Source organism: Notolabrus celidotus, chromosome 3, assembly GCF_009762535.1.
Source record: "Notolabrus celidotus isolate fNotCel1 chromosome 3, fNotCel1.pri, whole genome shotgun sequence".
NCBI classification, from domain to species: domain Eukaryota; kingdom Metazoa; phylum Chordata; class Actinopteri; order Labriformes; family Labridae; genus Notolabrus; species Notolabrus celidotus.
The window spans coordinates 26221722-26247141 of NC_048274.1; the positions used below are offsets into that span (position 1 = coordinate 26221722).

A 25420-nucleotide genomic window follows, 5' to 3' on the forward strand; every position below is an offset into this window, starting at 1 on the left:
CTCCCTCTTCACTTTTTCTAGTGTTTCTGGGTCGGACAGAGGTGCCTGTTGCAACCATAAAAAAAGAGTTGGAGAACAAGGGACCTGTAACACGTCGTCTTCTGCTGCATGAGGTTCCTACAGGGGAAGTGTGGGTCCGCCTAGACCTGCAGCTTTATAGCAAAAAATAGGATGAAGAGAAATAATAACAAAGTCTTAATAAGGCTACCATCCTCCTGCAGAGAAACCAAATAGATAAGGCTGCTTTTTTTGTCACCTAAGCAAACTCAGATGGTTCCTTCACACATGCCTGATACAGACTTATGTAAACCCCTTGAACTGTTTGCCACACAAAGCCTTAAAATGTTAAATATTAACCAGCACTAATAATACCTCCTCTGACATCATCTGAGTCTTCCAATAGGGATAAGGGCTTCAGTGACATCAGTCAGAGCCTCCAATAGTGGTCAGATTCTTCTTGTTCTGGTTCATGACCTGTTACAGAAAGAGAGAAGCACAGTGTGAACTGTACACTCTAATGTACAGTGTGTGTGCATGTGCACGTGGGGCTGAATCTGGGTCCTCTGCTGTCACCATTTCTGAACGTCAGGGACTGCCAAGAACCGGATGAAGATTACTTAAAGGCATTAATCATCTGTCGCTCAAACTAAGCAATAAAACTACAAAAATAAAGGTTATTTTCTACTCTGCTGTCCAGGCTCGCACAGATCTGAACCCCAGGTGCATATAGTTGGTGAAGTTTTTGAGGATTGAGACACAATTTGCCAAGTCCGGTCAACCGTGGTCGTAAAAAAAAAAGCTTCCATTATTTTCTTAAGAGTTTTTATGTTGGAGATGTTTTATTTTGAAAGGACAGGAGATTGAGACGGATAGCTTTCAGGAGGCGCTGCTCTCTGGCTGTCTGATGACTAAGGTGTCATCTCCCTAAAGAGACATCAGCATCATCTGCGGTGAAAGCAGATGACTTTATCCGACAAGAAGTTTGTGTCTGTAGCTCTGGTCTGGAGTTAGTTTACTGTAGATAGAAGATCTTAGGACCTGTTGTTCTGGGGTCGCCTGTGTAACTGTTAAGATGTTTGTTTTGTGTGTGTATGTCTGAAGTGAGGAAAGGTTTGAAAATTACCTTGAAGTTGGGGGATATGTCCTCAGCAAAGGGCTTTTTGATGCTGCAACTTTTGAAGTTAACTCGTAACTTCAGGCTTTAAAAGAAGTCATCTTTTAAAATCATTTAAAAATATATAACTTTTCTTTGAGATGATTGTGGTTTTAGGATAGATATATAAGATGTTCTCTTGCATTCACACAACCAGCCAAGGCCAAGTAGGGCAAAGTAACACAGGGACACAGGTATGAAAAGCTGCATGATGAACATTTGAACTCTCTCCAGCTGACTCAGCTGTTTCTGCCTCTTTTTAATATATAGGATATCAACATTTTGTGGCAGCACAGTTCGGCAGTTTTTCACACAGTATTTGCTCACTTCTGGTTTGATTCTTTACACTCTCACTCTTGCCAGAGAGATTTTCAGTATCACTTTCCACTCCTCACCTCATTGACAAAAAAATTGCCCATCTGTGTTGACTCAGAAAGTTGCCCTTTTCCAAACGTCTGCCATGAACATGTTACAAGGATACAGTTGAAAAGCTTTTATTTATGTTGTGGGTTGATATTTTTGGTGTCTTCTGCTTTGTCTTAACTCTTTTGTCCTTTGTATCCTAACTGAGCAGATAATAACAGAGAGGTATTTATTTCTTAATTTATGCGTGTGTGACGATCCGGAGGTTTGGAGCGGCTCTGCTTGCTGTGTCATCTTGGATAATCAGTTGGTATCCACTGGGTTTGTTTTTGTGTGACGTCAAATATTAAAACATGTTGATACTGTCTTGAAAGGCAATAATGACTTCTTGAATGATTCTCTGTGGTCGAGTTTTACTGTATGTACGTTAGGTCACTCGTCGGGTTAAAGGCCTGTTGTTTTGAGCTCGTAATTAATTTGTCTCTTCAATCAACAAAAGTCTCTTTTTAAATTCCTCTTTTAACTTTAATGTTTCTTTTTGTATGTGTGGAAAGTGCTAATAGACTGGACTACCTTCCTTGTATGCGTAGGGATGTTAAAGTTTGTCTGTTGTTATATGTAACTTTTTATTTTCTGCAGCCGCTGTGCACATGACTGCTGCTGTGCTCAATGAGTTTATGGCCTCTTTAACCCAAATTGTCTGATCAGCCTGGAGTCTGTAACCTGCTGTTTGTACTCACTTTGGCCTCCACTTGGCACTCTCTGAATCAGGGTTTCTAAAGTCAAATTAAAGACATTAAAAGTGAACAAAGTGTTGATTTATTGTCTGAAAGTGACCTTTAACACTAAACTGTCAGCATCAGGCCTCCAGAAGCAGCTTAAAGGGCCATGCAGTCACCTGAAATTCAGCTTTAGATAAGATAATCATTTAATGAATAATCACTGTAAAAATGTCAGACCTAGCTACATCTGGATTTATATTTTATTTATGACAACTGATCATTTACAAACAATGCTTATAGACTTTTAGTCACCAATATAAGTGACAGACTAGATATTGTGTATAGATAGATAGATAGATAGATAGATAGATAGATAGATAGGTCTTTATTTGTCTTTAATAAGGAAATGTGTTGTCACCCTCTGTACGAAAAAATACATATATAAAACACAAATAAACAATAAACATCCACCCAGCAACGTAACAATAAGACAGTGTTGTCGCAGCAGAGCATGCATGTGCCGGAGCATGAGCCATTTAGTGTGATTGACTGTAGTCCTGATATGATCTTCTCCAAATGTTTTTTACAATTTGGACACATTTTATACATAAGAGCTTACATTCAGTGTGGAGAGGTGTTAATTTAACTACTGAAAAACCACACTCTTCTAGTGTACTACATTTGACTTCATACAAGAGGAAATATTGCATTATTTAGTTTATTGTTGTCAATATTTTTAAAATGTTTCTTAAAAACTGATCACATCCAGGGACAATACAACTTGAATGGAGAAATGTTTTTATTAAATTCTGAGGATTGTATGCCCTCTTCGCTGGTTTCTGTTGGTGTCCAGCCACAGAGCCAGTGTAGTGCATAGTGGAGTTGTCAGTGCGCACCAATAGAGCTCATTAAGTCCTTCTTCACCCTCCACTGGCTCTGGGTCCACAGGAGCAACAGTGGTTATGTAACCTCACTGTGTGGCTGCGACAGACTGACAGCAACACACACAGCTGCGTCACCCAGTCAACAAAGTCAGCTGAACTCAACCCTCTCTAACACAGTGCTACTGTTGTAGTAATGGATTTAATGCCGTGGGTATGAGCTAGTATAAATGGTGTTAAACCATTCTGTTCCACTCTATTAAAAACAAATGTGGCCCAGATACTCAACTCAAAACAGACACAATTTGAAAAATGAAATTGCTTTAAACTGTAATCTGCAGTAATATTTTAACACGAGATGAAACTTAAATAAGTCTGTGTGGAGATACCAGGTTACATGACTTAAGGTTAGAACAATTTAAAGAAAGCACATGCTTAAAGGTGACCGTCTCACTGTGAGTACAATGCTAAGAAGATGCATGTGACATCTATAAAATGCTGCACCTCTCTGAGAAAAAGCTCCCAGTGAAGAGAAACGAGAAAGTGAAAGATATTCATTTTAGATTCAACTGAAATTAAAGGTTGTGAGTTGAGTCATTTATTCCAGTAGAAAGCTAAAATCGTACCCACAGAAAGAGATAAGAGTGGACAGATTGAAAATGCTAAATAACACATCCACTGCGACTGTGTGTCTGTTTAATCAGCACGTCTTCAGAGTTAAGGTCATGTGTGTCTGTGAGTTCAGTGTATGCTGTGTGTGTACAGACAGTGTCAGTGTGCGACTGTGGCTCTATGGTGCCATCCCTTAGGAGACATTATATCATAAAGGATGTATGGCATCATACTATGGAAGCATGGATGTGATTTAAAATATGAAATGCTTCTGACATGCAAAGTTCACAGATTTTAGAGGAACACTCCCACAGCACAGTGAATGTGTTGGTTGGTCAGCTGATAATGTCGACTTCTCACTTATGTATTTGTTGCTCCTAGCAACCTCCCATTGGAGTATTTGTGCTCAACTTTTCAGCTCTCCTCTCTGTGGAGTTTCTCTAGCATCCTTCAGCTCATTATTCAGTTTGTTTTGGTTTAGTCATACTGCTTTCATCAGCGGTGTTGTCAGACATTCAAGCAGCTGTTTACAGCAAAAAAAAAGCTCCAATAAACCTAACACGGAACAGTTAGCATCTAGCGGGAGAAAAGTGCAACATTTTAAACAGCAACAGTGTTCATATTTCATCACACTAAGCAGAAGTTTTATTAGGTATCCTAAAAATGGCAAAAAAAAAAGGTTTTTTTTTAACTTTACTGACCACAACATACTTGTGCTTTGCAGCAGAAAGATCTGCATCCTTTTGATTTTATTGATCTGTTTTTTAGCTCTTACATTAAAGTAAATTATGACTCACGATTCATCATACTCAGTCAATAGGATTTTAAATATAAGTAAAAGTACAGTGACAGTAGGGAGTGACAGAGGACAGATGTAGCAATATATAAGGCAATGGTTCAGACCAGGTCAGGAGAGCGAGGGAGTGAGTCAAAATCTGAAAGAAAAGTGCAGCAAAGCAGTAGAAGAGAGCAGTTGGGAGGCAGAAGGAGAAAAAAACAGAGACTGAAAGGAATTAAACACATGTGCAAATAGAGTAAGAGAGTGAAGAGAGAGTGAAGAGAGAGTGAAGAGAGAGAGACAGAGACAGAGAGAGAGAGACAGAGAGACAGAGAGAGAGAGAGAGAGAGAGAGAGACGTGCACAGAGGATGAGTCTGAGAGGCCCTCAGTTCCACTTGACTCAGTCATGGGAATGATTTGATTATCGCCACATGAACAGCTGCCTTATGTAACACACAGACACACACGTACACGTACACGTTCACGTATACAAACACAAACAGCAAACTCTGAAATAATGAGGGGTCTGTGTTTTGGCCAAAAACCTACACTGAGTGAAGGTGGCCCGTAGCAACAGAGAATAAAAGAGAGAGTGTGTATTAAAGGTCAGCCGGGTCTCTTCCTATTGTCAGAAAATATAGCTGCCAGGTTTCCTCATTTGGCAGCAGAACATTGTTTCAGGATATGAAAAATAAAATAGCTTTCAAAGCATTAAATTATAATTAGAGCAGCGCTGAGAAAAGTATTCACATCCCTTACATCAGAGATGACTGGGAACATTTCTGGGAACACAAAAGTGTTTGCATTTATTGTTTGTTATTATAAGATATTAACAATTAACTATGTTCTTTAAAACTGTAATTATTTTCATCAGTAAATGTCATCTATCTATCTATCTATCTATCTATCTATCTATCTATCTATCTATCTATCTATCTATCTATCTATCTATCTATCTATCTATCTAACTTCCATTCAGAGTTAGAGGTGTTACAGTTTTAAACGTTTATAAAAAATTCTTATAATACTTGATAGTACTATTTATAACACCAGTAAAGGAGTGCTGCTCAATTTTTGGTATACATGGTATTTGAACATCTCCTTCTGTAAGATGTTTCTTGTAAAACTGCTAGAGCTGAAATGTCAGGAATGACCTAAGTCTGAGATATAACAAGGAAATAGAAATGAAAATAAACTTTTAAGCTTCTTGCTAAAAGAAAGTGTGAATATCACTTGTGATGAGTGGAATTTACTCACTGAGACCATTAACCACCATCCTCACCTTTTCACCACACTTACTGGTATATTAAGGAAAACACGTATCTATACCTTTGACACGAGTACAAAATACACAATGCCTTCCATCTATTATGCATCCATTTCTTCACCTCTTGCTCAGTGCGATTAAATATTAACAATGTTAAATGTGTGCATGGTGTTGTGTTGTCATACCTCAATGAAATAGCAAGGGACAGGAGTTGTGAGTTTCAAATGTTGGCTAGGAGTGCTTGGTCTGCATATCAGTACAGTTTTTGCTACACTGGTGTTTCATTTCATTATTCATGACCATGTGGGGCTAACCTGCTGTTTGAAATAAAACAGGGTCATCTTCATTATGGATGAAACTATTTAATATTTACTGACAGATTTAAACATGTACTTCAGCTAGAAATATCTCCCCAAATCATCGCTTCTATTACTGTCTTTATTCATGCCCCAGTTTCCGTGGTGAAATCTCTTTTAATTCAAGCACAGAGGATAAAGGATACGCACCCTTTTACTTTTCTTATTGTCATAATATTGATTCAAATAATGAGTAAATGGTGTTCTCAATACCTCTTATTGAAAACATACATTTTCAAAGCAACTTTAATCCAAATGTTATAACATATTATATACAAAGTGAAAGCTATGTGATAAAAGTAATGCTCACAGTTACAAACATCCAGAAAACGATCACCTTAACTTACAGCCGTCCAAAGCTTTACAGAGTTTTAAGGTGAACTAATTGTGTTTCTGTCTCTTTACTTTCTTGGTTCACTGTCTCTGCTCTCAGTATCATGTTCAGTAGCAGGAGGCAGCTGTTTTCAACTAAAACGCCCAAAAGTCTCACTGTACAGCACCAAATAGCTGTAGAGCGGACAGCCAGTATTGGCGACAAGCTCGTGAACACAGAAGAGCATTTAGCAGCTAGAGAGCCGGATATCTCCCTGAGGATTGGTGGGGACCAAGAATAGAACTAAAAGAGAGTGAATACTGGGCTTGTATTCACTGAGTGGACAGAAACACAACTTCAATTTGATGCTGATGTTGCTCTGTAAATGCTACATGTGCTCAAGAAAAATCACTTAGCTAATGAAACTGAAGCTTAATTTCAATTGCTCACAAGTTTGGATTTAGAAACAGGTCACCAATGTAATATTCTACTTAATGAAGAGGCAGAAGTTTATGCACAGAGCTGGTCACGAAGGTGTTCAGCAAATTGACTCATAAAACAGCCAATACTAAATCTGTTGAGGACTATTTTCAGCTGTGGATCAATACACATTTGATGCTCTGGTGAGTATTAATTGTACAAGGACAGTGTGTGGGATAAATCAAATAACTGTGTACTGTGATGAAGAACTCTTCCAGTTCAACAAGTTTGGGCAGTCTAATAGACAGTTTAATGCTGTTGTGTGTTAATAAAATAATGAAAGATATTGATGTCTTTAGGGTCAGATGATCAGGATTTTGCTTACTTTATCAATTTATTGCTGACTTTGTTCCTCAAAGCAAAAAAGGGCCTTTGCTTCAGACTTTATGTGGGCTACAATATTAGGTTCACCTGTATTCTCTATTTTGATTCACATTGAACTTTAACTTCCCAAATTGATTAGAAAGTTTACTAGTTTAACCCCTACCCTATTTATAGTTACTGAAGTAATTAAAAATATGACAACATTATATAGATTACATTGTTCTTACTCCTCAAGCAGCAACATTAAGATAGATCAGTATTCCAGATAGATCTATAGATCAGTAATCTATAGCATTATCCGAACTGGCCACTGCATTAGTTCAAAACAGCTTCTCATCATGGCCATTGTATCCTTCCTGCCTTATTCACAGAGACATTTGAATCAAGTTTTAGCTAGGTGTACTTACAATTTTTCTCAGTCGCTTTGGTATATTTCTCAAATCATCCTTGACATTTGCAAAACAGTAAGTGCATTTCTCAAAACAATTCAAACAAATAGCAAAACACCATGGATTACCTGCAAAAGCCAGTATCTTGCTCAAAGTCCTTAGTTCATCTCTCAAAAGTAAATTCATTGCAAAACAGAAAGAAAAGGCAGGACTGCATAGCACAAAGAAAAAACAAAAAAACATAAGTAGAAATGTGAACATAGGGGAAACTGTACATGCAGTGCTGTAGGAATTACAGTGAAGCGCAGTCTTCCTACACCTCCTGACGTTCCTGTCTGTTGGGCCTTCGTTAGAGAAAGTCAAGATTCACCGTGGAGCAATTTACCAATTCAGGACAGATTTAGAAAAAGGGTCTGATGGAAATGTACAGAAATATGAATGACATATTCTGAAAACATGTTCAACCATTTTGCATGTGAAGACTTATGCGATGAACTAATGCCTAAATGTTGTGGAGGGTGAGACTATTCAACAGAGACCCATTATAATACATGTTGATCAACATGACATAAGCCCTTGATAATGTAGGAAACAGCAGCGAATTGTACATAATCATTTGCATTGATGTAACAAAGCATTTGCAACATGTTTAAATAAATGAGAAACTGCTTTTTTGATGTGCACAAGTGACGAAAGTAGTTTTGAGAATTTCAATTCTGATCTGAGAAAATGTACCAAAGCGACTGAGAAAAACTGTAATCAACTAGGGACTCAGTTCATCATGTTTTTTTTATACAGCACAAAAGTTGAGTTGATAGATTATATTGAGCTGTTTTTCAGGGAGTTATTGTTTGGAGTGTTTATTGGACCTGATTAGTTGGTGGTGAGAGACACAAGTTAATGAGTCCTACTAAGTAAGCTCATAACCTCAATAGATCGATAGATAGATAGATAAATAAATAGATAGATCCTACTAAATATTTCATTGAAAAAATAAGTTTGCTAACATTTTGCTAGCTTTGACAAATGTTACACTCTGCTAGCAGTATTCTTTGTGCTGCTTGTAAACACTAGTGGCAGCTACAATGCATATTGTTGCTTGGGCTTCCATACTTGACTTTTTTTGCTCTCACTGTCTACATTTCGGTCTTATCATTAAATTTGCATGCTCGAGGATAGTGAACATAAAAACGTTTTGTCAGCCAAACAGGAGCAAGTTAGTATTGTCATTGGGAGGATGTTTGCATGCTAAAATTAACATTTATATCAAAGGAATCTTCTGACCCTTTAGGTGTGTGTATCAGGCAAGAAAAGTATGAAGGATGATAGTGACTACAAGCTGAAGACCTGAAGCTATTTTTTCCTCTTTGATGCTGTGATACACAAACTCTCTCAAGGTGTAAAAGGTCAAAATGAAATAAGTATGTTTCCTACCTTAGTCTTCTCCAGGACATCATCATAAAAACCTTTCCAGCCATGAAGAATTTTCTGTAATGCCTTGTAATGTTTTCGCTCCAGTAATTAGTTAGTAATTGGTCTGTGGAGAGAAGTGGGATGGTTTTGATGGATTATAGCACACCCAGTATCCCAATTACTCTGAGGGTTAACACTCATCTGATGGAAACCTCTAAAGCTGTTAAAATGTGTACAGCTGTATTCCAGGCTTTGGGCTCACATTACAAGGGAATCTGACACATCATTTTTGTTTCTCATCTTCATTGTACAAGGCCTGAAAGATAATAAAGAGTGAAAAAAAGGAGGGACATCAGGATATATTTAAAGGTTAAACTAAATATTTGATATCCCACTATCTACAGACATCTGTCACAGACAGCAAAGTTAGCATTGAAACAAATCCTAGCTAGCTAGCAGTACCATAAGTGGATAATTTGCATCTCTTCTATCATGTTGTGTAACATTATTGAACAGTAATGTTAGCTATAAATACTATACAGTGAATGCTTACATTATCTGTGGACTAGTTATTAAAAATGACGTTTTATCTTGAATATGCCACAATATCACCACAGATATTCACCAGCATTTGAACTTCCCATCCTGAGCATAGAATCTGGGTAAAAGTGGCTGCTTGAAAGGACAATGATGAAAAAGACAAAACTCTGTTGTTTTCGTTACTTTTCAAAGATAGCAAGACTAAATGAGTGGTCAGGTGAATCTGGACTCCCCTCAGCAAGCAGTCCTGGGTCAACGGCACGAGCACTGGCTCGCGCGTAAAGTGATAATATAGGACCTCTATAAGATCGCATCATTCCTCTGGCCAAAAATTAACCAGCTGAGAATGTTGTCACACTCAGACAGGGAGGCCGTACACGCTCATGCCCTCACTCTTCTGCAAGATATGCACGGTGCTACAGGTGCACGACGAGATGTCTAGACTCGAGACCCAGAGCTCTCCAGAGACGAGCGCGCTCATCCTCCGACCAAAAGAGCGAACTTTAAGGAGTGGGAAAATGTACAGCGAGCTGACTGGGAAGACGACGAGGTATCTCGCTACATTAAAACTGGTGGAAGATCAACAGCCATCCTCAAAACTTGTAAAATTAAAAGGCCAGACCAGTAATGAATAATGTCGGAGCAGTCGGGCTGTAAACCTAGGTCATTCGGGTTCGACCGGGTTCGGCCGAATTCCGTCGGGCTTGGGTCAGGTCCAGGTCAGGTCTAAATTTTAAGGCCCGACTACAGCTGTAGTACACATGGTCCACCAAAGGGCAAAGTTCAGAGTTCAAGTTTTAAAGGCCTTGTTGCAGTTAGGTGTTGAGTACTATTTTGCCTTGGATAACACATTAAATTGGCATACCGACCAAAAGAGACCACTGTGTAGTCCACTTGGAAGTTTATCGGTTTTGTCTGGATGTAATGGAAACTATTGCAAATCGGTTTTTTTCTTTTTTGATTTATTTGCAGATGAAAAGACAGTGGAACATAGAAATCCAAAGAGACTTGCGCCCATAATCCAAGGTAACAACTTCTTCACAACAGCTAGAATTAGCATTGAACAGTTTTTAACCAATGGTTATCACGCTGCTATTGGCTCAGAATTTACATCTTTTACAAATGAAGTATATCATGTATCATGTGAATATCAAAACTATCAAGTATTTCAGTGGTTGAATGCTAACTTTGGTTTTATAACCATAGCAAATTAAGTGCAGCTGCTTTAATTGTTTTCAAAGTTAATGAGGCTACAAGCAGTCAAATATAGACTACCTGAGAGCAATATTTATTAAACTTTTAAGGACACCTTTGGAGGTTTTCCTTAATTTACCTAGTGAAAGCTTTTAACCTAAATAAGTCTGTCAGCGCCAGACTTAAGGCAGGAGGTTTTCTTGCTTTTCCTGTTGAATAATCAGCGCAAAAATAACCTGCCAAGTTGACAGGTTGCTAGTAAATATTTCATGAAACCTGTCCAAGACAGAGCAGATTTTTGGAAAATGTTGGCTAAGCTTTAAACTTCCAGGTGCATCAGACTAGAGGGAAAAAGAGGACAGTGTATAGTGGGCACTGTTGTCAGGGGGTCCAATGAGGAAGCAGAATAAATAGCTGCAGACAAGATAAGAGGTCCCTAGAGAATGCCTATACAGGGCTCAGTATTTTGAGAGAAACTCTTGCATACTTTCATCAAATCAGTCACACACAGACACCTACACTAACACATTAAGTTTTAAGAACACAACAATAACAACTACAACAACTACAACAACAGGTGTGCAATCATCATTACAATACTCTCATATAAATCTCTGATTCACTGGTATTTGGTGTCACCATGAATGCAGAACTCTTCACATTATTCAATCAGTTGTCCATTTCACTGGTTTCTTTATTGTTGCTTTCAAGCATCAATTTTAAAAATATTAAACTCTATCATTAGAAGTCTATGTTAAATGTTGAATTCCATTAAATTAACATGTGATTAATTCATGCAAAATCATGTGATTGTCAGATTATTTGGGCACCACATGCAAAAAATTGTTTAAAAAATCATAAAGTTTTATGACGGCAAATGTGTTTTTTGACATAACATGTGAAATGTATTCCCTCGTGGGCATTGTGTGGCACTCAGTTTGCTTTTCTGTCGCTCTGTCCCTCCCTCTCTCTCGCCTCCTTCACCCTTTTATCCTCCTCCCCCTGCTGAGAGAAAGGGAGAGAAACCAGGAAGGCAGAGGCATTTCCAGCTATATGCGTGAGTGTGACTGTGCTCTTGTCAGAGCGTGTGTGAGGGCATGAGAGAGACACAGAGAAAGAGAGAGAAAGGCGTTTGGAAGTAAGAGAAGAGAGGGATTTTGCCAACCTGCCAAGGTCTTTGATGTCACTTTTTTGCCTTGAGGAAGACCTGACCTCTATCGCTCTGTGTGGAAAGTAACCTGGAAAAGCTCGAATGGAATATAACGGAAAACTCCACTCTGTTAAACAGCTGGAGCAACACCTCTCCTGCTGCTCCTGTGTGACAGAAAGAAGAGACTGGAGAAAAGAATGAATGAAACATCTGATTTGTTTTTACTTACCAAAGTGAAGAGGAGAAAGAAGCTTGTTTACGAAGAACACTCCGACAACAGGAGGAAGATTTCTACATTTATTCACATTGTTTTATCAGAGGGGAAGGCAAAAAACAGAGAGGAGATAGTAGGAGAGGAGATGAAAGGAAAGGGGGAGGAGAGAGTACAGAGCAAAGAGTAAAGCAGGACAGAATAGAGAGACCAGAGTGGGGAGGAAGAGGAGGACGAAGAAGAGGAGTAGAAGTGGAGGCAAAAGAGGAGTATAGAGGAGTAGACACGCTCCAGATGGGACCCCAGCATTAATGAAATGTAAGTGTAAACAGTGTGTTTGCATGTGCGTGTGGAGAGCATATCATATGATGCTGCAGCTGATGAAATTGATGCTGTCATTGATGATGAAGAAAATGTGAAATGTAGTTCTCAGACAGGGGACTCACTTTGCTGGATTATTCTTCGTCCATGTGCTTTTTCTTTCTCCTTTTTGACAAGCCCATCACTCTCCTGCTTTAATGCCCCTCGTCTGCTATTTCAGTTTTGTGTCATTCTGTGTGCATGTTGTGTTTCTCTGTCTCTCTTCTCTCTCCCCAGGTCATGTTAGATAGTAACGGTGCAACAGCGGAGTGAAAGGCCAGTGTCACAATGCATTAGCATCACACACACACTGAGGGGAAAATACGCTCAGAGTCTGATGAGTGCGTGTGGATGATATGTGCAGAGTGCCTGTAAATCTCCTGCATATCTTCTCCTTGTGTGTGTTTGTGTGTGTGTCCTATAACAGGCAAGGGAACCATGCTGTCCTCTTAACCTCATGCAGGAAAACATAGAGTCTTCATTGTGCCTCATAAGAATTTGGCCAGCCTGCACAGACAGAGGAGAATTAGGGTGAAGATGAGTCTATGAAAACTGAAGGATGGCAAAGCAATTTGCACTTACTGTGATGCATGTTGGATCTTGATTTGTAGCAGTAATAAGTATCACACCCAAGTTGGACTTTTGGAAAGTCTGCCTGGATAGTTTCTTCCTGACATTTGATGAGGCAATCAGTGAAACTGCAATACCAGTGAGGTTAATATGGAGTAACACCCAGCAACTTAGTTTGCCTAGTATAGCTTAACCCTCCTGTTATGTTTGTTTCTCTGGAACAGCAATAATGTTCCTGGGTCAATTTGACCCGGGGCATATTCAATTATCCAAAAGTGTCAGAACCCCCAAAAAATCCTGATACACATTTCTTTTTAATCTCATTATTAACTCCATTACTAACCATTTAAATCAATATAGTGATTTTCCATTGGTGTTCTTTAATTATCACAGATAATGGTTCAATGAGGATAACTCACTCGTTTTTCTTTAAAATTAATGTTAAAACTTGTTTTAATGTACGTTGGAAAGACCTACATATAACTACAATAGTTTTACATGACATAGATTTTTGTTTATTTTATTTTATATTTGGATTTTTTTTTTTTTTAATGAAGTGATGTTGAAAAATTAACATGACTCCTCTTCTGTCACATGCTGCCCAGATTTTTATGCTGCATTTAGCTGGTTTGGAAGACATATATTGCCTAAAATAGAATTTAAAAGGGTCAATTTGACCCGCAACATAACAGGAGGGTTACAGTCTTGAAACAGGGAAACAGCTAGCCGGTCTTCGTCCAAGAGTAACAAAATCCAACAACAAGTACCTTCAAAGCTCATCAGTTAGCATGTTATATGTACATTTATCAAAGCAGTTTTGTACATTAACCTATAATCTATAACATTAATCGAAGCAATGTTTGAATCTTTCAAAACTGCTTCTCACAATACTATTTTTACTGAGATATATTTATATTTGACGGCACAAGTTTTAGCTAGGTGCTACTATTATTATTAGCAACTCAGGTTATCCTGTTTGTATTTTTGTAAAGAGCTAAAATGTATAAAAGATAATTCACTATTTAACAGGAATTCATAGTCCAGGTAATTTATTTGATGTGGCTTGTCAATGATAGCCAGCAAACGGACTCAAGGAAGTCTATGCTCCCTGGCTGTATGGCATGTAACCTCCATAAAAAGTTCATACTTGTTGATCAAACATGTTGGTACTTACAAACAAGTAAAAAAAAAATCAGTATCACTGAGTTCAAATTAGATGATCTAAAGTAAGCTAAACTAAAGTAAGCTAAGTTAACTGGCTTCTGACTGAAGCTTCATGTTTATGTTTTTGTAGATAGATAGATAGATAGATAGATAGATAGATAGATAGATAGATAGATAGATAGATAGATAGATAGATAGATAGATAGATAGCGTTAAGGTGTATCTCAGTGTAAACGGCCCCTGTTGTCTAGACTGCTGGATGGTGTGAGTGGCTGTAATGAGCTGGCTGCAGGCCAAATGTCTCACACTAATGTCCTTACACAACTGTGATGTTCAGCCACCTGATAGTAAATTAAGTCAGGATTTTCCACTACATTTACCTGCTGTGACACTGATCTCTGTTCCATTCTGTTCATGTGCTCTCTGAATATTTTATAGAAGCAGTCACCTCATGGGGCTAGACCGATCAGAGTGGAATTAAAAATAAAAGAAGCTTTTAATATAACAAACTATCATCTGAGATGATGTGCTTTTTTGCTGTAACCTCAAATAGTCAGACCCAAAAGACAGAAAGTGAGAGAGCAGTAGAGAGAAGGGGCAGTCCCCCTTGTCCTGCAAGATTTACACACAACATCATAAAGTGCTCCTGACAGTCGGTGGAATTAGAATTGCTTGGAGGTTGTGTTATGTTTGGTTGTGTTCTGTTGCACTGAAGTATCATAAGACGTCTTGTCATGTTGTTTCCCTTTGCACTTATGTACTATTTAATGCCTCTCGTACAGCTCTTTTGTTAGTTTTGGAATAAAACTATCAATATGAGATGTGTTTTTTTATGTTAATGAGCCTGTGAGGATAAGACGTTGGATTGCTTGGTAGTGTCATCTCAGCCTGAATGTAAGGGTCAGGAGTACTGCTCTTTCTGTTACAGTTGGAGGTTTCATCGCAGAAAATATTCTCAGAAATTAGGCCAGTTTAGACTTCTCTGAGAGCATCATCTATTTTTTATTTGTTCAATCTTCAAACTTTTAAGCCATGCCTTCAGTTTTTGAAAGTATGAAAGCCTCCTGTATCGTGCTTCTTTCTACTCGTGCATGGGATTAACCCCAAGGCTTAAAGCCGTTTAATTTTTAAAGATTGTGTTTTCAGAGTATAATTTGTTTACAGTTGTTTGTTGTGAAGTCAGGTCTGTCCTAATGAAGTAATTAAGCCTGTTTTCAATCTTTAATAAAGGGTGTAATTAGAAGAAAGCTCATAAACGGACAGTGTGAACTCATCCACATGTAATGAGACGTGATCAGAGTTGCCATCTGGGGAAATCACAGAACATTCAGGAAATTAAAAACATATGAAGAGACAAAATCTGTGTCTTGATAACCTGCTTCACTCTGTATCTGTACTTTCATAAAATGATTAACACTCACATCCCCAGAGCTTAATTTTGTTCTTTCCAGAGTTTGACAAGAACATTACGAAACATTACAGAGGAATGTCAGTAATAAAAATGTTGCCAAGGGGCTTCATGAATTCTTTGTATAATCATTGAGTCACGCTTCCAGCACAGCTCACAGATTTTAATGTCACTCATGTGTGCAGATATTGCTCAACTCGATTGTTACAACTTAGCAGGCACAGATTGGACACATATTTTTATTTGTCTTTGACAGTGCAGTGTTTGCAATAATTTCAGCGTCAGTGAGCTCTGCAGGAGATTATGAAATAACCTTTCTTCTTGTTCTTGTTTTACTTACATTAATACTATTATAATAAACAATACATGGGCTACAATGAGTACAATTTTGAATAATCCATGATGAGAGGAGGGGTGTTTGAACAGCTGGACTCACTGATGCAGAGAGGTTTATTTCTGATTATATTATGCATCCACATGAACATGCATTACATATACAGTATGTAATAGTAAACATGCAAAGCCTCAAAGCTGAGTCACCTGTTAACAGTGCACACAGTGCAGGTAAAGCTGAGTGTAAGGTGCACTAAAGAACCTAAGACTTATGTCAGTGGTTTCCAACCACTTTGTTATGTGAGCTCAACAACAACAAATACAGTTTTAAACCACGTAAAATTGAGAGATGTCTTAAAAGTACAAAAAGGCAAAACGAATTAAGTTAAACTATTGTAAGGAAAGCTTAAAATACTACTGCATGTATGCAGTTTTTTCTTTTTGGTTGTAACTTGTCATTACTTTTAGTGTTGTAAGGAGAGTCTATGAGTTATGAAAGATTAGGTGAATGCAGATGTGTATTTAGCACAATGAGCCAAGGCTAAAATATGACAAATATTGTATAGTATACAATAAGAATATTTTGTCATGATTTTTATTACAAGAGAGTGTTTTCTTTATTCAGATTTACTGTATGGAGGGCTCCTGGACTAATAGTTTAGGCAATGTTATCATTCACAGGACACTTGCACACCATTAAGTCAAACTCTTAATGCATTGTGTTTTTGAAGAAAATTGACTCACGTAGGATGGAACACAAGGTAACCTTAATGGAGCAATTCCATAAGAAGTTTTCAATTAAAGTATTTTATGGTAGCCCTTAAATTAGCACATCAGGTTTGCAAAAAGCAGACAGAGTGGAGGCTCTTAGTGTTTCAACCCTCCTCTCCCTCTGTAGGATGGAGGATGATCCTGTATCCACTCGAAGACTTCACCCCTGTTTAGGTCTCACTATCATCAGACAGTCTAGACCTATGAAACTAAATAATTAAAGATATTGTAGTTCGATCTAAAATCTGATCCATAAGTAGATAACACACTTACAAAAAATGTATAATCCTGAGTGTGTCTCGGGGACTTCCAGCTGTCAGGGTGTGGGGCCACATGTCTAGACACAATACTGTATAAAATTGTTTTCCTCCATCTCTACCCTACATTTAACCTGAGTGCTGCAAATAAGTGTTGGCAATAAATGGTGTGGTATATGGCACCAGCGAACACAAAACAAAACACATCCAAGACCTGAGGCAAGATCAGGACAAGATGCCTAAAAATACCTTCATATTTTAATGATGACTTCACTAATGGGTTTGTCTAAACTGAGCTAAGGATGCAACTCTCTTGATGCCGTCATGTCTGGTTATTTATCAAGAGCCAAAGTAAAGTGCAATGTTTTTGTGCTACAAAGAGACACACTTACAGTCACTGAGCATTAAGAAATTAATAAGGGGACAGTGTTTATGTCCAACAGCAAGGTCAGCTCCATTTTGATCTGGGTGAGTCTACTGTACTTACAACCACAAACAGGAGTAACATGAGGTAGCTGATGGCTGTATGTTGCCACCTAGTGGTTGACTCTACATAAACAAACCAGTTCCTCACCTTTACTTGATTTATTTCTTTGATCAAAAAGAGAATTGATAACATCCTGTACTTTTCCTTTATGGTTTTCACCAGTAGCATGTTCAGATTTTTTTGAGTGGTGTGGCTGTGCTGTCCTGACTTATGCAGAGATGGCATGAAGTATTTGAACAAATAGCGTTTGTTTACCCTGTCTTTCTCTACTGGCCAGATTTTTGCCTTTAATGGATAGGACAGCTGAAGAGAGACAGGAAATGTGTGGAGTAGAGAGTGGGGGAAGATATGCAGCAAATTGGAGTTGAACCTGCAACTGCTGCGACAAGGACTATAGTCTCTGTACATGGGGCGCACGCTAAAAAAAAGCTAGGCTAATGGCGCCCACACTATTTATATGCTCTTCACTAATACATCATAAAAAACGACACAAACAATGAGAAAGCCTTTCTCACACTACACAGCAAGAGTTTGAAATGTTACACTTAAATTAAAGAGTACAAAAACTCTAAAGTCTTTTTGACAACTGTATTTTGAGTTTGCTATGAGGGATACCCAAGATGTTCATTTCTCACAGTCCATGGGCAGTATCTAGTTATGCTAGATTTGCAGGTTACATGCAAAAATCTGCATACACAAGCATAATTATTTACATATAGACACAGAGTGCCTTACACACACTGCATATAATTATATTTGGTATAAGTAATTCTTCTACTTTAACCATTGTCAACCTTTGTTTTTAATGTTGTTGTTGCTGCAGGGCAGGAGAGCCGAAACCAAATAATTTTAATCTCTTGTTTTTGTATATTGTGATGTAACATTATGGGAATAATCCTAAAAGGAAAATCTGTTCCTGTTTACTTCTGCTCTGTTTGAGAGACATAAAAACTCCTCTCTGCTGTCATGTATTGTCGCCTCCATTTCACACTCCTTCATTTCCAGACTCCTCAAGATTTAACTGGAAGTGATTTTATGCTGCATAGAATATTATTTGTGCTTTCGTTGTTGTTTATTCTTGTACCGCTCCCCGCAAAACAATATTTCATACATGTTTTGCTGGTGTTTGGCTGTGAATATTCAATGAGTACTTGTGCGGTTTTACATGGAGCAATGTCAGGCACTGGGCTGAAACTTTCAGCCCCTCTACCCCCCCAGTATCTACATGTTGACTCCAACTACAGGGTTAATATATTGTCTCATTGCAGATGAGACTGGAGCCTATGCCAAACACAAAAACAGTTTTTGGCTGATGCAATAAACATTTCAAACCGTTACTAATGTGAGTTGCCTGACTGAAATATGAATATTGGCATGCAAGCTATTTGAGTTTTCCAAGGCACAAATACCTTTACTTTTACACCCTGCAGGCTAACAGCTTAGACATGTTTATAACAGGGGGGAGGTGAGAAGTGAGGTGCAGATTAAGGGGTAAACTGTTAAACCTTCTAAAGCTCGGTATAATTTTCTGTGTTGGCAATGAGTGAAGTCAAACAATGGGTTGCAAACTAGAGAATAGAGCACTTCATTACTCCAACATGAGTCTGGATCATTTCAATGAGCAGGGTTGGTCCCCATACATCACTAAATAAGAAAGAAGGTGAATAATAGCCATATTGATATTATTTGTATTGAGAGAGAGCTTTTTATTTTAAATTTCTAGGAGGAAATCTACAGATAAAGACTGGGATTCATAAATTTAAACAGTGACTCATTCCTATTCCCTAATTCTCCCTCTCACCCATCTCCCTTTTTTCCATCACCTTACCTTTCCATTGTTTGTATCCTTCTATCTATCCTTACTCATGCCTTCTTTCCTCCACCCTTCAAACCTTTGGTCTAGGCTGGTTCATGAAGTATGAGCCTTGCTGACCTCTGGACAACACAACAAGCTCAACTCGCTGTGAAATCATGAGTGCTCCAACGACAGGAAGCCCAAATGTGGAGGTGGAGGTGGGCTCCAAGGAAATGGCAATGATCAGCAATATACTGGCAGCCTACACCTTTATTGCAGGTTGGTCAAATAAGAAATGTGTGCCATTTGTGATTGTGTAAGATCAAGCTGTAGTCAAAATAAAGAGAATAAAGGAGAACATTTCTGAGTTTATTAAGTTAGAAAATTTGTTTGAAAATTATAGCAAATGTGTGATAAAAGATGTGAAAATGTATGAGATTTTTAAGTGGAATAAGGAAAACCAGTGAGCCACACTGCTTCTAAATTTAGTGTAGCTTTTTCTTGGTGCCCAGCTTGTTTTTCCAGGTCAGGATTTCTTCAGTGTATTTGCAACGATGACATAAGTGGACGAGTATATTATATGGCAACAATGACAATGTTTCTAGTCCTAATATCACCCTGGTATTGGAGGACTGCTGAATATTTGGCAATAGGGTTTAGGTGTTAGAATCAATGTCAGGAGGGAAATTCATTTCTGAAGGACTAATCTGGACATGGAATCTTGTTGCAAATGTTTTGCCTGTGTAAAAGTAAAAAATTGGATGCTTTAATTTGAAAATTTTAAACAGATGAACAAAAGAAAGAATTCAGTAATTCTATTCAGTTATATATTCAGTTATTATATACAATCAGGCAGCAGCAGGACAACTTGCTTTCATGGTTCTACGTTTTTAGAGCAAGGCAACTGAACTGAACTGTCAAACTAACAATAACAACTGACAGTCAGGGGTGGATCCAAAGGGATGGCTGGGGTCGGCCTTGGCCCCCCCTTGAAATTTGATTGGCCACCACAATATTCTAAACTTTGGCTTAATCCTAAAATTGTCTATTTGCATTGTCAGAGGCAGGACTAAATTAAAAATATAAACACAGGTATGTGACATCTGTTAGGAGAAAAAATAGATAAAATAACTTAGATAAAAGTGCGGAGGAGCATAGGGAAGTCAGTATGCATTTAGCAATGTTAAAGGTCCAATTTAATGAATAAAACATTATTCATTGCCTGTACATAAACACCATAGTCATCCTCCAGCCTAGCATCTCTGATAATGTGGAAGCAAAAGGGCTCTGCATTGTTTCTATAGCCTACCTCCTGGGAAAACAGAGCTTCTACAAGAGGATTTGAATTTGCTCCTGTGGTGATGTAATGACAGGACAGTTTTGCATAGGCATGCATGCAAAAGTACTCCTATTCCTACTCCTGGAGCAATTCTGCCTCTCCCTACACTAATGTGGTTTTGCTTGGGTGTTGCTAAGTCAAGATGTCAAAGGTTAGATACAGACACACCAATTGCTTTGCAGCTGTTTTAAAAACAAAAGAAATATCTATACTGTCCCAACACCAGAGGACAGTGATTGCTTTTGATTTGAAGATGAGCTGGCTAAAGTTGGTGTTAATATTTTTTTGTTTCAGCCACTTCATCACAGACTGCTCCAACAACAAGGGCCGACCACATTAGATTAGACACAAAAGGCAAGAAAGTAGCAATAACACAACATTTGATATTTCACTCAGAAACATGCTGTTGTTACTGCGGCTGCAACGGTTGCCTGCTCCTGTTCGACGTCAGATTCTGGATCATATGTGTAGTGTACTATCACAGATTCCTCTGGAGCGCTCGCCATTATTTTTTTTGTTGTTTTTCCAGCTCTGTATCGATTCGCAGCTGTCTACACCCTCCAAAAGACAACTGAGACATGTTGCAAACAGGAAAAAACACCTTTATATGAGACCTTTGAAAATGTTGATTTATTTAAAATGTAATAACTTTATCCTCTATTGTCTCTTTAGACCAGCCTGAGAGGACAGCGCTGGTGTTTCTGGGCGGAGTCTGTGTTGGACTCCTTGTCACGCTCTGCGCCATAGTCTTTCAAATACACTGTCAAGCAGACTGTCACTATGGCAATAGTAAACATGCTCACCGCCGCCATAGACACCGGCATCATCACCGTCGCCATCATCACTGTCCACACCATCAGCCCATTGACAGTAACCCGGACAACATGGCTGTGGTACCCTCTGGAGGGGTAGGGCCTGCAGCGGACAGTGAATCAGAGGAATGGGACGAGACCTCTGACCTGTCTGCACGGAGACGCAGACGCTTCGAGAGAGCTCTGCTGAACGCCACTATGTTCACATCAGCTGAGGGTATCTCTTACTGACACATACCCAGGCCTACTATACATAATGAAACTTATAACTCATAAAACTAGGCCAGCACAGCAGAGTATAATTCACATTAAGAATCTGTGAAGTGAGCTAGCATTATTCATTATTGCAATATATATATAAATCCCAGTTTATATTTTTATCTGTTTTTCTCATCTTTTACACAATACCTAGGTTTCAACATGTTACTACTGAATCCAAAATAAATTGGTACCAGTTAAAGTGAGGGTAGCCGATAGTGAGCTTGAGCTTCTTTTGACTTCAACAAAATAATATACATGCATGGACATTATACTCAGGCCTGAGGCCTCTATCCAAAAGGTAAATCGTACACATGCTGAGCAAGAAAGCATTGACTGTTCATGAAAAAATAATTCTTGTTGTTTGAAATAAGTCCACACTTGTGAGATGTGTTTACTGCAGAGGTTACATTGCAATCATGATGACATTGTGATTATTACGCTTATGAATTAAACAGTGAAACAAGAGCCAGTGTGTCTCAGGGTGTGCACAAAAAGCAGAGGAGCTAAATTAAATTTTAATATTTCCCTGAATTACTCTTGATATTCCACACATTTCAGTGACAATGTTTAAATGTGAATGTTTTCTTGAACATTTTTGTGCTATTTGAGTTAGTTGATACTTAAAAATAGTGGGACAAATATATGTTTGGTAACAACATTTTGCATTAGGGCATGAATGACAACAGTTGAATCAATGTTTGCTGATTACAGTTTTGATCAAAAGTAGCTCTGCACATCATAGGCGTTTCTAGACCATCTTTGGGGGTGCTGAAGCACCTTTAAATTGAATCACAGCACCCCTAAAATATGAGAGATTTTTAATTTTTTTTTGCTGTATGTCTTTTTTAACAAGCTAGAAAAGTTTCAAAACCATACAGTACATGGTTGAAATGTAATATTTAACAACAAAAACAAAACAAACAAAACAAAACAAAAATACAGCAGCTCCACCGCGTTTTAAATTTTTCATATCAAATGAAAGTCCAAAAAAATAAATCCAATGTCAATTTTTGGTATTTTTGGTACTCACTATAGGGGGCTGGTTTACTCCAGAAACATACATACTGTTTATGTATATGTTGAGGAGCTGCTGTATCAAAATTAGGTGGCTTTCCCCAGACAGTAGGGTTGCCATATGTTTCTTTTATGATTCCAATCCGTTTCTCTTTTCCTGTGGCTCAGCATTTAAATAACCTTTATCAGATTTGATGGTTTAGTCACAGACGTTCCCAAAAAGTGTTGTACTTTGAATCAAACACATTGAATTCAGCTTCTGAACTGAAAATACTTAAAACATTTCTGCACACAGAGAAGGAACAAGCTACATTTACTTAAAGGGCTTTGAATTATACTATGTTATTGGTGCTTGAACATAAATTAAATTTACTAATTTTAAGTCATCACATTAACAGTCCAAATTAAGTGTTTGGACAGCACATATTTAAGCGTTATTAGATTATGCTTTGTAGTAGTGTAGTGATCTTTTGTGTAAAATGGAATAGCAAACATCATACAAGCAGAGGCTAACGTTTCAGAACAGTGAAAGATAGGATAAAGTACAAAAAACATTTTCTTATAAAATGTTTGTTAAACAATTCTTTAAATAAGATGAATTTTACTCCTTGAACTCTTCATTCTGATGTTTCAGTGTTGCCTGATAAATTGTCAGTACACATTTATACACTTTTCTGTTTCTGAGCTCTGCTGTCATGCACACCCACACACACATGATAATCCTTTAAACATAGAAAGTCCTCTCCATAATTGATGGTTATGTGAATGGACGCTGTATGAGCCTGATTTTACTCTCTATTTGTGTGTGTGTATGCAGAGCTGGACCGGGCCCAGCGGCTAGAGGAGCGTGAAAGGATTCTCCGAGAGATCTGGATGAACGGCCAGCCAGACATCAGCACAGTCACCCAGAGCCTCAACAGATATTACTGACACAGACACAAAACAGGCAGGATGTGAGGAGGACATGAAGATGGGTAAAAGATACATCAAGGTGAACTAATGGGACAAACACTGGATGAAATGAGCAGAAACTGAGTGCCATGGAAAGAACAAGCTGTCCGTCGCCTCATCTTTGTGAACAACAGCAGCAACATGTGAGACCTTATGGCTCAGTCATCTAAGGCAGGATGATACAGGGGAAGAGGAATGTCTTCATGACCGGAAAAGACAACAAATAAAGACACAACAGACATACGAACTGCAGACTACAGTGCAATACGTGACTACTGACATGAAACTGATGGTGAAAAACTGTACGATGGATTTTCTATCTATTTAACAGGTGCTTTAACATGAAGCAAGTACAGGAATTGTAGTGGATGCAATACTTCACATATTCATGAATCTATTCATTCATAAAAAGGTGAAAATGTGTTGTAACTTTTATTTAGGTTACACAGATTACACAGAACAATCGAACAGACAAAACGGTTAGCATAATGCTATGGTAGATTTACTATTGATACTATAAAAGGATTGAAGATGCGTCAAAACCTCTTCACCGTTTGTACAAAGTGATGCCAACATACTATTTGGTGCATTTTAGGCATTTGCAGTCAGCACAGTAAGCATCTGCTATTGGAGCTGCAGTATATAACCAAAACACATTTAATTTACAGATAAAGCAGCAAAGATCCCTGAGGAGAGAAGTCTCTCATCTAGTCTGCTTCTCTGGTGCTCACAGAATTGCAGGACCCTGCATTTGTCAACAGAGCGGTCAATGGCATTTTACCCCTTTTATAGCATTGAATTATCTAAGTGGGAAAACGAATGATCAGGATAAAAAACTTACTTTAATGAAACTATGCCTGAGAAAAATGATTTGACTTGTATTTTTAATTTATAGTTTTATCCATGTCCCATCTGTTTAACATGGAGGAGGCAAGGTTTATGACATATACTGCAGCCAGTCAGTAGGGGGAACTCTAAATCTTTTGGCTTTACTTTTTGGTACTGTCGTGTTGTCTATCTTTTTAGACAGTATATGGAATTCATACATACTGGTGCTATTTCTGCTGTTATTCAGCATCTGTAGGTACAGTGAATGCACACAAATGGCTGTGGTTGTAAAGCCTGACAAATCCTGTGGTTGTTGCACCAAAGGACAGCAGTCATTGTGTTTAGGGGATTATACTGAATTTGTTTGACTTGTGGTGATGAGATTAAAAAAATGAATAAACTTATTTGTTTCTGTACATGTTATTGTGTTAAGTCCCTTATTAAAATGAAACACACTGGCTCACATTGATCTTGTGTCACTGAACATTTGTTCATTATGTGTGTCATCTACTAGGAGGATCTGTGGAGTTTAAAGATATGTACAGCTCATAGAAGAAGTCAGGCTTCCCCCTGGTGGACATTCGGTGCCCCCACTCATTAGACCAGCCCTCTTCTCTTGTTTTCTACACACATTTTTTAAAGCGAGAGGATGAAATTCATGACAATAAATATACGAAAATATCAACATGACTTTTGTGTATCGCACTGACCGCCTTTTTCTTCTGAAGCAAAAAACTTGAAAAGTGAACATTTTCTTAAAAAGCAAAAAACATAAAAAAGTGTTTTTTTTTTCTTCTGAAGCAGAGAAACATGAAAAAGCAAAACATTTTCTTCAGAAGCGAAAAAAGTTTTTCTTCAAAATTAAAAAACATTACGAGTGAATATTTTTCTTCCAAAGTGAAAAACATACAAAAGTGTTTTTT

The 25420-nt window shown here is 38.1% G+C and overlaps 2 protein-coding genes and 1 long non-coding RNA gene across 7 annotated transcripts in view; 2 read left to right on the plus strand and 1 right to left on the minus strand.

Annotated features, from left to right (window-relative positions):
- The window catches only part of itsn2b (intersectin 2b), a 40654-nt gene extending 38322 nt beyond the window's left edge, over positions 1 to 2332 (plus strand). The window contains exon 41 of the mRNA XM_034679054.1: positions 22 to 2332. Within this exon, the coding sequence (XP_034534945.1) occupies positions 22 to 170 (149 nt within the window). The 3' untranslated portion in view covers positions 171 to 2332. The remainder of the gene's footprint in view (positions 1 to 21) is intronic.
- Positions 2333 to 9153: 6821 nt separating this feature from the next.
- Positions 9154 to 9844, minus strand: LOC117809979. Its single transcript, XR_004630656.1, has 3 exons — positions 9606 to 9844; positions 9315 to 9368; positions 9154 to 9176 (listed from the first exon to the last, which is right to left on the minus strand). It is a non-coding gene; the product is annotated as an uncharacterized LOC117809979 (long non-coding RNA).
- Positions 9845 to 9955: 111 nt separating this feature from the next.
- Positions 9956 to 24950, plus strand: eva1a (eva-1 homolog A (C. elegans)). 5 transcript variants are annotated; one of them, XM_034679494.1, is made up of 6 exons: positions 9956 to 10142; positions 10565 to 10618; positions 11803 to 12465; positions 19401 to 19571; positions 21304 to 21660; positions 23536 to 24950. In XM_034679494.1, the coding sequence occupies exons 4-6, from the start codon at positions 19469 to 19471 to the stop codon at positions 23646 to 23648; spliced, it is 573 nt and encodes a 190-aa protein (XP_034535385.1). In that variant the 5' UTR covers positions 9956 to 10142; positions 10565 to 10618; positions 11803 to 12465; positions 19401 to 19468; the 3' UTR covers positions 23649 to 24950. The 5 variants fall into 5 exon arrangements, with proteins under 5 accessions (XP_034535385.1, XP_034535389.1, XP_034535387.1 ...); XM_034679498.1 differs by lacking the exon at positions 11803 to 12465; XM_034679496.1 differs by lacking the exon at positions 9956 to 10142 and having other exon boundaries at positions 10475 to 10618; positions 11799 to 12465.
- Positions 24951 to 25420: the final 470 nt, after the last annotated feature.

Bases quoted from the DNA above. Each gene is read 5' to 3' on its own strand.
- eva1a (XM_034679494.1), top strand. From the start codon at position 19,469: ATGAGTGCTCCAACGACAGGAAGCCCAAATGTGGAGGTGGAGGTGGGC. The intron at 19,572-21,303 runs GTTGGTCAAATA...TTGTCTCTTTAG, and splicing joins AGCCTACACCTTTATTGCAG to ACCAGCCTGAGAGGACAGCG. The intron at 21,661-23,535 runs GTATCTCTTACT...GTGTGTATGCAG, and splicing joins TATGTTCACATCAGCTGAGG to AGCTGGACCGGGCCCAGCGG.